Source organism: Papilio machaon, chromosome 10 (genome assembly GCF_912999745.1).
Source record: "Papilio machaon chromosome 10, ilPapMach1.1, whole genome shotgun sequence".
Taxonomy (NCBI): Eukaryota; Metazoa; Arthropoda; class Insecta; order Lepidoptera; family Papilionidae; genus Papilio; species Papilio machaon.
The window spans coordinates 7,589,223-7,603,917 of record NC_059995.1 but is presented as its reverse complement, the minus strand read 5'-3'; the positions used below and the strand labels follow the sequence as shown (position 1 = coordinate 7,603,917).

Below are 14,695 nucleotides of genomic sequence, written 5' to 3'. Positions count from 1 at the left end.
GAAAATATTAAAAAGTATATATATGATAAAGTATTTAACTTGTAAAAAAAATAGTATATAACAGTTATCATAATACTCCAAAAAACTCACTAAAGAAATAATAGATATATAAGAGAAGCAATAAGACATTTCGTATTAAAATTACATATTTATTTTTTATTTAGTTTTTCAATTTACACAATCATAATTATGCTATATACTTTTAAAGCTTAGATATAAAATTTATTTTGATTCAAATATAATATGGTGCTTTTTACAAAGATATAGTTATTAATTATGGCTGCTATATAAAGGCCTATATACACAATTATCAATACATAATCTTAGAATACTAAAAAATGTCTTCCATTGCCTGAGGTTCGATGTCGAAACACCATATATTGTTCTAAGTTTATTTTTCAAGAATGAAAAAGATAAAAAATGTCATGTTGGACTGGAGTTGAGTTATTGTTTATTAAATATAAGTAAATGGTTTTGGATATATTAATTATATAATTTTTAAGAGACGTTTTTATTATTTTGTTCTAAAATATACAATAAAGGTAGACTAAATTAATTTTATTCTTTTGAGCTATTCTGCTGCTATTAGTTCTTTATATAATTGTCAAATGATATCTAGCTTATATACAAAATGAATAGAGAGCTTAGTAAATCAATTAATTAAAAAAAAAACAATTATGTTAGTAGTTAAGTTTTAATAGCTCAAATGGTCGCTAGCTAATGGTCCTTCGAGTCAGATAATTTTAAAGTTTGTAATAATCTTCTTATAAATTTTACAATATGTTATCTTAAATTTCTCGAATTATTTATGTATATTAAATAGTAAAAGACATATACATATTTTAGATTTTAAGATATATTATCATGTTTTGTCTACGTTATGTTTGTTGGTCTAACAAAATCAGATTTTATTCGTTAACTAGAAAATTTTCTGTTGAAAAATTACCAAATGTTAAAACATGCTGTGATATATTTTGATATCAGTTATAAAAACTTGTTCTTTTTAAGTAAATTTTGAGACATCAATGACATTTATTTTTTTATAGTTTTAAGATTTTATGAAATAAAGTTTAATAATTTAATAATGTACAAGACTTTTATTAATCTAACTAGCTGTCAATTGAGACTCCGTTCGCGCGGAATGAAAAAAAAAATTAATTAGTAGTCTATATGTACTCCCAGAATATGTTATTTATACCAAATTTCGTCGAGATCCATGCATACCTTCTAATAAACATCCATCCATCTAAACATTCGCATTTATAATACTAGTAAGATTTTTTCGTGGTTCTAAAAAAATAATCATATGAAGTGTATTTTTTTCATTACCATCATCATCATCAGCCCACTATTCGTCACCACTTAGTGGGCTCGAAGCCTACTGGAGCTTGAAGCTCGAAGTCCGTTGCGTTGTGTGCAATTAAAATGTCTGATTATTGATTTACACAATCTTAATTGTGTAGTTGTTTATTTTTGGTCTCCGCAAAGTGTAACATTGTGTCCGACTGATGATGCAGTCTATTGTCTACGTTGTTTTTCAAAACATTTCGTCACAAGTATGATGGTTAGTACCCGCGCGAACTCCAGCCCTGATGGAACTCTGCGTGCCGCTTCTGTGGCTGGCCGTTGTCGTTCCGGAGGTCGCGAACGGCTTGGCGCACGTGGAAGCATATATCAAGAGAAATAAACATGCTGGAAAGAAGAAGTATAGACCTATATACCATATATCATCTCCCAACGGATGGGTCAGTGATCCAACCGGTTTTGCTTTCTTTAAAAAGCAATATCACATGTTCTTCCAGTTCCATCCGTACAACGGACACTGGGGTCACATTCATTGGGGGCACGCTGTCAGCATTAACCTCGTGGACTGGACACACTTCCCCCCGGCGATCGTGCCGAGGGAGTATTATGAAATGCACGGCTGCCAATCCGGGACAGCTCTAGTTCACAACGATTATCTCACTTTATTCTACACCGGAACCGTCGTAGCAGACAACGAAACATTTCAGACGCAAAACCTGGCGTTGAGCGGCGACGGGGTCGTATTCCAAAAATATATATACAACCCCATCATAAGAGAAGCTCCGCATGGAGTGGGCGAATTCAGAAATCCTAGAGTTTGGAAATTTCGTAACACTTGGTACATGATGATCGGGACGACCTCGAGAGAAGGAAACGGGAAATTAATACTGTACACATCTGGTGACATGTTTAACTGGAAGCTGGACGGCACGATAGCGGAGTCCATGGGGGACATGGGAAGCATGTGGGAAAATCCCGATATGTTTTTGATGGACGGACAACATATTTTGATATTTTCAGTGCAGGGCATCAAAGGCGAAGGATACAGATTCAGAAATCCTTACCAAACGGGTTACGTCGTTGGTAATTTCGACTATGTGCTCGGCCAATTTGAAGATTTGGAAATAACAACGTCGACTTTCACCGAGCTCGATTACGGACACGATTTTTATGCGGCGAAGACCATGCTCTCAACAGACGGCAGAAGACTGCTGGTGGCGTGGCTCGGGATGTGGGGAAGCGAGTTTATCGAGTCCAAGGACGGATGGGCTAGCATGTTGACGATTGTAAGAGAATTACGTCTATCGGATTCAAGCCGACTCATCATGACGCCGGTGCGGGAAATGGTGGAGCTGCGTGCGGAGATCCTAGAGGATGCGTGGTACGGACCCGGAGAAATGTTCATCGCTGGGACGAAATCTTTCGAATTAATAGTGAATTCGAGTGCGATAGTTTCGTATGTCGGGCTTGTTTTTGAGTGGGGGATAGACGGCAGGTTGTCGATTGGGTACCACGCGGACCATGCGCACGTGAGCTTAGATCGCGGTGGTCCGGACGGGCTGCGCATCGCGGAGTGGGCGCCCAACGGCTACATACACTGGCGGATCTTTATCGACAGCAGCTCCGTCGAGTTGTTCTGCGGCGAGGGGGACGTCGTCTTCACGAGCCGCATCTACCCAAAAAAGGACATCCGAGTGCGAGTGTCGGGTGACACACAACTCCACATCTTACAGTACCGGCTGCGGCGAAGCATCGGACACAACAACAAGAGGCCCACCAAAGGCAGGAAGAGAACAAGGATATCCAACAAGTTTAAAATAGATCTGACTGATTGAGGAAAAGTTTTAAGTGAGTTGAGCAAGATATTTGTAAGTTTTTAGAGCCATTTTGCGGTTTTGGTACAGTCTATGAATTCTGAGGATTTGTTTTTTCATTATTTGAATGGAGACAATAGACAAAAGTGTTTGTTTATACCGAATATCAATATGAGCGCTATTGTTTGCAAACATTTTTATTTGAATTTGCAAACAGGACAACATGTAAATAGTTAATGTGTAAGTAATTAAGTACATAACATGAAAAGGCATATATGGAGAAAGTCTGTGTAAATAAGTTTTGTAAGATGTAATAATTGTTGTAAATTGTAATAACGAAGTGAGAAAGTGAACAAATTAATGATTAAAGCTAAGAGATGATTTAGTCAATGGCTCTATTTATTTACCTATGGTGCTCTCTCCCCCCAAATATCGGTTATTTTATTTTTTTCAATATTTCATATCATGTAGTATACGTACAATATCTCCCTGGCCTTTTTCCACTCATGTGGGGTCGCCACACAAGGTTTTATAAACCTTAAAATGTTGGCTTAAATTTTTACGGTCGACCGCCTGCCTGTCGCCAACCCTACTTGGGAGGATCCTAGTTCTACGTACATAATTATATATTCTGGACTAAACAAATGGTAAAGTTTTATGGATATAGTAGCTGTCGTCCGTGACTCTGTCCGCGCGAAAATAAAGAAAAAACTTAATTAATAACGTATGTATTCTTCCAGATTTTCTTCTACATCTATCCCTTTAGCTGTTTTGGAGTTACCTTTTAACAAACATTCATCTAAACTTTTGCATTTATAATTAGTAATATTAAGATAAACAACTATGAGTATGTTGTTTATGTATTTTCTTTGAGTATCAATAAAGTACTACTAATTTGTTTGATAAACAAATACGCAAAAACCCAATCTCGCAGATGATAATTAAAGCAGGAAAATGACAAGCAAATAACAACTTATTACGCAAACTGGATTGAATACTTCGAATTCTGCAATCGAATTTAACAAAAATAATTACTAACTTAATGAGATAATTTTAGTTTGTTCCGATTAATGACGTTCGATCTCAAATTAGCACTTGAAACTTATTGTTAAATTAAATATTATACAATACTAGTTGTCGGCCGCGACTCCGTCCGCGCGCAGTTAAAAAAAAAATGAAAAATAGATGTAGGCCGATTCTCAGACCTACTGAATATGCTCACAAAATTTCATGAGAATCGGTCAAGCCGTTTCGGAGGAGTACGAGAACGAAAACTGTGACACGAGAATTTTATATATTAGATATACGGCCCGCTCATCAGTTTTAACTGGAATCTAACTATACAGATAATGCCAGGCGAACTGTCACTTCAACTGTACCGTTCTTATTTTTGCCTACACAACTTCATTTTAACTGTACACCTAAAATCGAAGGTGTGTAGCGGGCTTAAGTCGTCTCATGGTTGACAGTTTCCAAGGGAAGAAAACGAGTTAAGAAATTATTTATTTTCTTAAAGAGCTTACTTAAAATACCATAAAGTAATACTCCGATAATTGACAAATTATCTCGCGATAAAAAAAACCTGAACAACTACAATTGCAATATTTTGTACATCACACAAAATGCTCTCTGATACTATTTACCAATATCTACAATTAAATTACTTTAAAGAATTCTAACAAAGCTCGGTAATAATCTCAGAACTTAGCAAAAACACATGATAAATAAATACTAGGAAATAAGATAAATAGAAATTGCGTACGTGACTTAGTGCGTCGCTTCTCTTCCAGGGATTCCCAAGGCTGGTAAAGCGACCCGGGAAACCCGATAGAACCCGTATTGTTAAATTATATGTATTGATTCATTTTTTCTACAACTTATTGGACAAGCACGTGATCCAAAGAAAAAAATATGTTTTAAAAGAGCAAAAGTGGGAAAATCTATTTATGACATGAGTTGTCATAAATAGAGTTTTGATGACTGGGCTTACATTCGATTAGTTTTCTTCCTCGGATTGTCGGAGGATATACGAGGGGAGGTCCAAAAGTTCGCGGAATGAAAGGGTTGTCAATGAAATATAACAATAAATTTATTTTTCCTTTTCAATATAATCACCCTTAAGTCTAATACATTTATTCGATCTATGAATTAATTTTTCTAAACCATCGAAAAAATATTTTTTGTCTTTGGCCTCAAAATGGGCCGAAATTGCCTCCTTCACTTCATTATCGTCGGAAAATTTCCTTCCCCTTAGCTCTTTTTTTAAATTTGGAAATAAATAAAAATCGCTAGGAGCCAGGTCTGGACTGTAGGGTGGGTGAACAAGTGGTTCGAACCCATGTGTGTGCAGAGCAGCCATGGCAACTCGGCTCTTGTGAACCGGCGCGTTGTCTTGCAAAAGCAACACACCCTTGGCCAATTTTCCTCGACGTTTTTCTTTAATTGACTCCTTTAACTTTTCTAATATGAGTGCGTAGTATTCTCCGGTTATAGTGGTACCTTTTTCTTTATAATCAATGAGTAATATTCCCTTACAATCCCAAAAAACAGTGGCCATCAACTTTCCCGCCGATTCTGACACCTTGAATTTTTTGGGAGGTGGTGTACCCTTTTTGTGCCATTGCATGGACTCCTGTTTGGACTCAGGTTCAAAGTGATGAACCCATGTTTCATCTCCAGTAACAATCCGCTCCAAAATCTGCACGGGCTCGTCTCCACACAACTCCAAAAAGTGCTTAGACGCGTCGACGCGCTGCTGTTTTTGAAGCGGCGTGAGCATTCTCGGCACCCATCTTGCACTGACTTTTGTCATGCCCAGGTGGTCGTGCAGGATACGCAAAATAGTTGTATCTGATACTCCAACAAATGCAGATAATTGTTTCTTCTTCAAACGTGTGTCTTCGAGTACAAGTTTTTCGACTTTTTCGACGATGTCTGATGTGGTGGCGTCAGCTGGCCGCCCAGAGCGAGAGTCGTCTTCAATTGAATCTCGACCATGTTTAAAAAGACCATGCCACTTATAAACCATTGTTTTACCAGGGCACTGATCTCCATAAACGGCTTCCATTTCATTTAAAATGGTTTGAACGTTTTTTCCTTGCTTGGTAAGGAATTTTATCACAGCGCGATGTTCAATTTTCTCCATAGTTGCAGTTTGCTTCCGGATTGACTTGTTCAGCAGGCGAGTACTCGTAAACGAATGGCACTATAGGGTTGAAATGTTATATATATACTAATTATGAGTGCCCAATTAGTATGACACTAAGCGAGCTACCCTATCCCCACTCCATCCCCTCCATTCCGCGAACTTTTGGACCTCCCCTCGTAACATCAACACAAGAAGTAAGCGTGGCAGCTATTCAAGTAAAGAAGTGGGTATACTATTTATAGTGCTGGCGTTGGTGTAGGGCGCGGTGATGCGTCGCAGGGCGCTGGATCTGGTGAGAAAGGGGCGTCACATATCTACAAATTAAATAGTCTCAACTATGTTAACCCCTCCAAAGGCAAATGGTAGGGCGCTTAGTAGAGCTAAAACTGTTACTGTATACTTCAGCAGTCTATGACTCTAAGGAATAAAATACAGATACAAATATGTATCACGATTTTTAAGATAATAATTCTGTTTGTAAAAATAAGGTACCCATATCTACTTAAACATTACTTGGGATATTAGAAAGGGAGTTTGTTGACGAAAGTGGATTGCGCCCACGTAATTTTTCATGCGTAAGGAATAAGCACAAAGATATCTCAAGTTAACTGCTGTTTGATATTAAGAGGCGCGTTACAGAAATTTCAACCTTATGCATTTAAATTTCAGTCGTGTATATGAAGTTTTCCTATGAACGGTCATTATTAATTTCACGTTATATTACGGACGTCGCATGAAAATACGTCAAAGATTAACATTCTGCATAAATATACAAAGTCGAACTACTAATAAAGAATGACGGACTTGCTATTTAACTCCTGAAATCAGTCCTATTCCTTTGTGTGGTAGTCATCCCAATAAATACCTATTATTTTAAAAAGAAATTATAATGTTTTAAAGCGTTTTCTAATAATAAAATCGCACGGCTTACGGAAGCATTAAAAACCAAATAAACAGTGGAATTTCTACAAGTGTAACGTCTATAATCTTTGACAACTCTTTTTTGCAATGCTAAAATTTTCATAAATGTAGGGAGATTCGGCATAATTAGACAGTTGATTTCCTTTGAATTCATTAAAAATCTAAAATTATGTTTTATAATGTTTATATACGTCTATCTTACAGAGAGTCTTAAGGAATACTATTTTAAATAACTAATTTTTAAAATACGTGGCGTTTTCACAGAATTTTAGGATATTATGTAACCTAGTATGGCAACATTGTTAATAAACGTCAGATTTCCTGTTCCAGTTCTCCTCCTCCGTCATCAAACGAGGGGAGCGGGTCAAGAGGGTGTGAGGTATACGTATAGTAGATAATGAATGAATCTGAATCTATCGTGATTAAAAAACATACGAATGTGATAGTGCGTGGTTCTCTAACATATGTTTTGTAATTAAACTGTGTTCATTTATTTATAAAAAAGTTGAGTAAAAGATTAAAAAAATGGTTAAGATATTTACATATGTTCTAACTTTTTTATTAAGTTTAGTGTTTGTAAATACGAAGAAGGCGACTGTTAAATTTTATGAAGAAAAAGTAAGTGTATCCAAATTTTATTTATTCCAATTTTTGTGTTAAACTTTGTCAGAGTTGCTTATTTTTTACTTCATACCACACAAGCTTATGTTTAAGGTCAAGTAAAAGGTGAAACTTGCCAAATATTTTAAGTTATCATTAAGTAGACACTGTGTGTTACAAAAAAACTTTCTATTATTTTTTTTTTACTTTCATATATTTAATGAATATAAATAGCTAGTGATTACATGGGTAATAAATGCATAATTTAAATAGGAAATAAATATGAGTCCACAAGGAAATCATGTTAGAAAGGCTGTACAACAAGGCTATGACATTACTGAATATGAATTCTTAACTGTATTTAGAATAAATCATGGTATGGATGTCAAAAGTAAATAAGCTAATTTTTTATTGCTCCTGAAAAAGTATCAATAAAGATATGTCTGGTAATACATAATAAATGTTACAGAACTTCCACGAAGCGAGTGATTTAACAGATGATGATATTAAAAATATAGCAAAAATGTCAGATCAAACACATTTTAAAGAAATATTAAATGAAATACTCATACCAAGAGTGGTTGGAACACCTAATCATGAGAAAGTTGGCAACTTTATTGTCAAACAGATGAAAGATTTAGGCTGGGAGGTAACCGAGGATATTTTCCCAGATAAGACACCTGTTTTTGGGATGTTGAATTTTAGGAATATTATTGCCAAATTAAATCCTGAAGCGGAGAGGTACTTAGTCCTGGCTTGTCACTATGAGAGTAAATACACAAGAGAACATGTGTTTGTTGGTAAGTTATTTTTTTTTATAATATACTAGCAAAACCTTAACATGCATGCATGCATAAATGTATGAATGTGGATGAAGCGTGAGTAGTGTGGCAGGACTGCGCCAAATGGAAGTCCATGATCGCTCCCTCATTGAATTTTGAGTTACACTACATAGTTGGAAAATTCACCAAGAACAATTTAATAGTTTGGGAGTTAAACCCTGACACACATTGTGAGATTTTTAAATAAAAAATATTGCAGCTAGTAAAGTTTCTATAGGTATGTATATCCAAGCTACAACAGTCTATTGAGATAAAGGTCAAACTGTCAAAAACACTTCTTGATAATTGACAAGAGTAAGATTTGTGTACATTTACTATGCTTGTATAGGTATAAGTGAATGCAATCGTGATGTGACGTTTTATGTTACGCGATTGTATCAGAGACCATAACGTCGCATTTCAATCGTAACCGGTATTAAACTGTACGCATTCGATAAAAAAAAATACAGTCGAATTGAAAAGAAAAACGTGATAAAACTAGCTGTCGCCCGCAATTCCGTCCGTGAGCAATTAAAGAAAAATATTAGTAGCCTATGTGTTCTCCCAGACTATGCTCTACATATATGCCTAATTTCTGCGAGATCCATTTACCCATCTAAACTTTCACATTGAAGTAAAATAGTAAGATTACTTTAAAATTATGTAATTAACAATTGCACCTATATCGTAATAAATAAAAATATACTGTTTAATGTTCAGTCAGACTAGTTAAGTAGGTGTAAGTTAGCCGAAAATAAGGTTAACGCCTACGATGTCAAATTAGTGTAGGTGTTTCACCAACGTCCCTTTGTATATAATTTTCCTTAATTAATGAATAATTAAAACATGGTGCCTTGTCGTCGGGACGCTTGACGCTTACGTCATACTTATTTATAGTAATTGCTAGTAGATATTTTTTTTAAACTAGATCAACCATTGGTTGTAAATGGAGCATAAGGGTTAACGCCGACTCATCAACTCGTCGCACACCCGGCACAGCTCCCGCCTCGCGATCTCCGCAGCATCCACTCGTTGCCATGTTGACGACGTATGTCTTTCTCGCTTGCCTGGGTGGATGGTCTGATTAAAGGCGAGTGGTGGCCTCGCTGATCCCTTGCGGATCGCGAACCGTCCATCCAGTGAGTATGATGTGTCGGAATTTAATCTTTATCCCGCTCAATCGGTGGCGTTGAGGAGGCGGTGATTGCGAGGCGGAGCGGTTCCGTACAGGGTGGGCAAGACGTGGAGCAGATTGCGTTAGCCTTCATTCATTGCAAATATGTAGGATGCGGGTTTAAAATCGATAGATGGCGCTATGATTAATGTTTTCATAGAAGTATAAAAAAATTGCTATTATTAGGTGCAACGGACTCTGCGGTGCCGTGCGCGATGATGATCAACCTGGCCAAAGTGATGTCGAAGCAGCTGGAGGCACTGAAGACCAATCGCCTCAGCCTGATGCTGCTGTTTTTCGACGGTGAGGAGGCTTTCCGACAGTGGGGGCCGCGTGACTCGCTCTACGGCGCCCGACACCTCGCGCAGCAGTGGCAGGTCACACCTTTCAAAGATGGCGCCAATCATTTGCAGAGGATGGTGAGTTCTTTTTGTATTTCTCTTTCTAATTAAAAAAAATATCTTCAAGTCGCTTTTACAGGTTGAATTGTCAACAATTGGTACAAAATGATGCGGACTTTGAACTTAGTAGGAGTCATTAGTTCCAGCTCGCTTTGCGCGCGGAAAGTCCGCTCGGGATTTGAATGACCTCAGTTTTTGCTCCTTTTCCCATTCGCCTTGGCGTAGTGTATCGTTAGTAAACATCTAAATTATTTTTATATCTCAAGTAGTATTATTGATTGATAGACTTCTCGTTTTTTTCATACGGATTTGTCAACCACTTTTGTGTGACGTAATGATATTTTTAAATAAATATTCTCTTAATCACTTCTTCTCTTCAAGTGAACCAACCAACAATAACGCGATCCACAGACAAAGCAACATTTACATTTCCATGTAAACCAGCTTTTTAAAAACACATTATAACGTTACAAATCAGCATAATTAAACGCGATTAACCGTAGGTTTCTGACACTAATATCTCTGTATAAAACATATCGTCATCTCTGTCATCATCTTTGACAAAACAGTGATAACAATATGTTTTAAACGGATATTTTGATCTCAGAAACCCTCGGTAAAATAAACTAGTTTTTTTTTCCTTTATAGAACTCGTTGATTAGCCGCTTTATTTTCGTTATCCGTATTCGATAAAGGCGACACGACCTGACCTTATCCGATGTAAGACATACATATAAGAAGAATAATTTTAAATGTTTTAGGCAGATTTATTAAATTGCATACTATTATATTAGTAGTGTTTGATAATTTGAGACAAAATAAATATGTGGGTCCCATCAAGAGTAAAGTTGGGTATAGACTAGAGCATTTACTTATAACAAAACAACGAGCCGCTCTACTACATGAACTATACTCTGATAAATTTTCAAATGAGAGGAAATGACTGAAAAAAAATTTTTTTTCTCCATGCGTGGAAGGCTGCCACTGCCCACCCCACCCACGGAGTCGCAGCTGACGGTCGCCAGTATTCATAGTATAAGTCCCTTATGCATTTTACGAAGTTTCTATTGGGAGGGACTTGGTTATGAAAATCTGTCGCTGGCTCCCGGACTATTAGTCCGGGAGCCAGCGAAGCTATTAAATAGAAATGCTTGAGAAAATGCTCTAGTGTACATATATTCACCTTAAGATGAACAGACTATCAAGAAACTATAATATCTTAAGACCACATCAAAATTTAATGTCAGATCAGAGTTAGTTCCATTGTAAAAAAATACAAGGTTAGACTCCTTATTAATATGGCAGATAGCATTACTTTAGCAGGCAGTAGTTGCAAGCCGACTCATATCGTCTCACGCTTTGCATAACAAACATCCGAAAATCAAGTATCGTTCAGTACGCATAAAACGCACCATAAATCTAATATATAAAATTCTCGTGTCACAGTTTTCGTCACCGTACTCCTCCGAAACGGCTTGACCGATTCTCATGAAATTTTGTGAACATATTCAGTAGGTCTGAGAATCGGCCAACATCTATTTTTCATAACCCCCCCCCCCCATTTTTTAACTGCGCGCGGACGGAGTCGCGGGCGACAGCTAGTTGTATATAAATACGGAAAAGATTAAAACAACGATTTGAATTGTAATTACTAATTATCAAAGCCAATTTAAAGTTATGATGGAAAACTTATTCTTTCTTACTTCTTACTAATATTATAAATGCGAATGTTTAGATCTATGGATGTTTGTTTGAAGGTATCCTTGGAACGGCTTAACGGTTCTTGATTAAATTTGGCATAGATGTATAACATAGTCTAGAAGAACACATAGGATATTTTTTAAGATTTTTTTTAATTCCTCGCGGACTGTGCCGTGAGCGACAGCTAGCTCTTTTATATACACCATTGTTTTAACGTAGACCTCAACTCGTCATCCTTCAATAATGTCTTATTTCTACCTAAACACGCATATTAGAGGGTGGCAGTAATAATCAAATGAATAGAAGTAATTTTGTACTCGCATAGTATTACAACAGAAATAAACTAATTATTTTATTCCATAGACTACATCTATATGGGAAGTACCTACCATCGACAATAGTCAGCTGTCATTAAATGCAATAATGATGTTCATTTCACCGTGAACATATTTATAATCGGCGAAACCTTTTGCAGCATGTTGCAAGGTTGAATGTAACATTTCGTAATAAGACCTCTGGTGTGTCATGATGTACTGGTGAAATTACACATATTGTTCCCCTTTTATAAATGTCACCAATTTAACAAGACCCGCGGTGTGTATCAACTTTTACTGGTGATATTACACATATTGTCCTTCTATGGTAAAAATGACCAACTTTTAAAGAATCTCGGTATGTATCAGGATGTTCTAGTTCTCCTGGACCTGCTTGGCTGTCCGGATCCGGTGTTCTACAGCTACTTCCAGGCGACAGAGAAGTGGTACGTGCGACTGGCCAGCGCTGAGCAGCGACTGGCAGAGCTGGGTCAGTTGAGCGCATACTCTGTGGGCAAAGAGGAACAGACCTACTTCAGATTGAGGAGCTCCGGTGCCTTCATTGATGATGATCATGTACCGTTCTTGAGGAGAAGTGAGTTTACCTTTGTTTTTGTAGGATAATTTATTAGATGAATTGTTAATTACCCGACTGACTCAAGTAGGTAATATTTTTCGTATGTTTTTGTATGCGGGCTTGTATGTACATCGACTCCATTGTGACCTCCTATATTCTTAAAAACTGAAACAATTTTGACCAGTGAGGTGTTATTTGATTCGTATTTTTCTCCAAAGTATTATAGGGGTATAGAGTGTGGCTATATATATATATATAGAGAGAGTTCTATGTGTAGTGGGGGTACTGGATTGGGTGCAACGTTCTCCCATATGTTTAACTGCATTGCTCGAGTATATTCCAAAATTCCCGCTTCGTCTCCCCAATAAAGTCAGTTTTTTTAATTAACTGTCATATGTGTGCACTTATATTATTTTTACTACTGTCTATTAGCAAACATTTTTACAAAAAAAAAATTAAGAGTTAATACAGATTGATTTTTAAATTTTAAAGTGAACGTGATGTAACTCGTGATTACTGTAACGACAGAAAATCAATCAATTGCGATTTTCAACTTAAATCTACCATGTTATTGATAATCGCGATAAGGACATTTTTATAAATGATTTGCACTTTTTTTATCAATGCAGAAAATAAAGTTTTCATTTGTTTATTTATAACTAAACTAACTGGCATAACTAATGCGGCTAAGTTGCGGCTTATCGTTAATTTTTTGGCAAAAATGTCGATCTAAATATCGGAATTCCCAAAAATAGAATCCAGTTACGTCTAGTAGAGACCTATAGATATTGAAAGTTTGTCGATTGACTATAACCACTTCTATTCTAGACTTAGAAATAGTAATAAATTTACTATTACAAAGTCAATAGAAAACTATATGAATTTTGCTTTTGTTTTCTTTTGGGAATAAAACAATTCGTTTTGAAAGGTCAACATTCCCCTTACTCACAAATTCTGTATGAAATGAAAACAATATTGAACTTCAATTACGTTGAAATCGGAAAGAATTTTGTTGTAGTGTAGGTCCGAAAGGAACGTATTACATTAAATTGTTAAAAAAGTATCCTTAAAACACGAAATTATTATGAAACGTAATATTTTCTTTTTTCCAGACGTAAACGTAGTCCATGTTATCCCCAACCCGTTCCCGCACGTGTGGCACACAGCTGATGACGATATGTCGGCGTTAGATTTCAACACCATAGACAATTTAAATAAAATCTTCCGAGTGTTCGTCGCGGAGTACTTACATTTGCATCCCTAGCATTTACACTATGGTCAGCCGAAAACAAGATGGCGGCTAGAAGCGATCGCCTTGCTCAAACGACGAAACTTTTTAAAGTGACATAAGGCAAGACAAGGTGCTCTATTCCTATAATTCTAAGTGTATTTATGAATTTTAAAATTGAAATTAATGCTTGTTAGATGGTTGTAAATTAATACTTGATTTAGAGAGTACAAAATATAATGTAGTATATATAAATATATATTTATACTTGAACTAGTGGTTGCCCGCGACTTCGTTATCGCGGATTGAAAAGAAGCCCAAATTACTTCGGTATACATCAGTTGCCTTCCAGTAAAATTCCGGTCAAAATGTCCGGTCTAATAAGAGCTTTGTAAGAAAATGGGAGATGATAAAGATTACTAGTACAATTTAACGATATCTATATGTCGCAATCAGAAGAAGAAATCAACTTTAATAAATCGAAATTAGAACACGAGCTGTGTTCGAAGAGACTTCTTGTACGATGCGCGTCTGACATTAGTCATTCTGGAAATCTGGATCGTAACTAAAGCATTGTTCGTTGTACATGAGCCTGTGAATCAATTATAACGAGTTGAGAAGTGATAAGCAGTGTATTCCTTGAATCCGATATTACCCATAGCCGCCCACAAGTGATCTCAATCAATAATAA

The 14,695-nt window shown here is 36.4% G+C and overlaps 2 protein-coding genes across 2 annotated transcripts; both read left to right on the top strand.

Annotated features, from left to right (window-relative positions):
* The first annotated feature begins 1,470 nt into the window (after nt 1–1,470).
* LOC106718148 (raffinose invertase) lies at nt 1,471–3,145 on the top strand. Its single transcript, XM_014512160.2, has one exon. The coding sequence runs from the start codon at nt 1,593–1,595 to the stop codon at nt 3,138–3,140; it is 1,548 nt and encodes a 515-aa protein (XP_014367646.2). The 5' UTR covers nt 1,471–1,592; the 3' UTR covers nt 3,141–3,145.
* Nucleotides 3,146–7,543: 4,398 nt separating this feature from the next.
* On the top strand, nt 7,544–14,131 carry LOC106718247 (glutaminyl-peptide cyclotransferase). The gene is made up of 5 exons (XM_014512293.2): nt 7,544–7,806; nt 8,258–8,588; nt 9,970–10,202; nt 12,569–12,794; nt 13,889–14,131. The coding sequence occupies exons 1-5, from the start codon at nt 7,714–7,716 to the stop codon at nt 14,038–14,040; spliced, it is 1,035 nt and encodes a 344-aa protein (XP_014367779.2). The 5' UTR covers nt 7,544–7,713; the 3' UTR covers nt 14,041–14,131.
* Nucleotides 14,132–14,695: the final 564 nt, after the last annotated feature.

Bases quoted from the DNA above. Each gene is read 5' to 3' on its own strand.
- LOC106718148 (XM_014512160.2), top strand. From the start codon at position 1,593: ATGGAACTCTGCGTGCCGCTTCTGTGGCTGGCCGTTGTCGTTCCGGAG.
- LOC106718247 (XM_014512293.2), top strand. From the start codon at position 7,714: ATGGTTAAGATATTTACATATGTTCTAACTTTTTTATTAAGTTTAGTG. The intron at 7,807-8,257 runs GTAAGTGTATCC...TAAATGTTACAG, and splicing joins TTAAATTTTATGAAGAAAAA to AACTTCCACGAAGCGAGTGA. The intron at 10,203-12,568 runs GTGAGTTCTTTT...GGTATGTATCAG, and splicing joins CCAATCATTTGCAGAGGATG to GATGTTCTAGTTCTCCTGGA.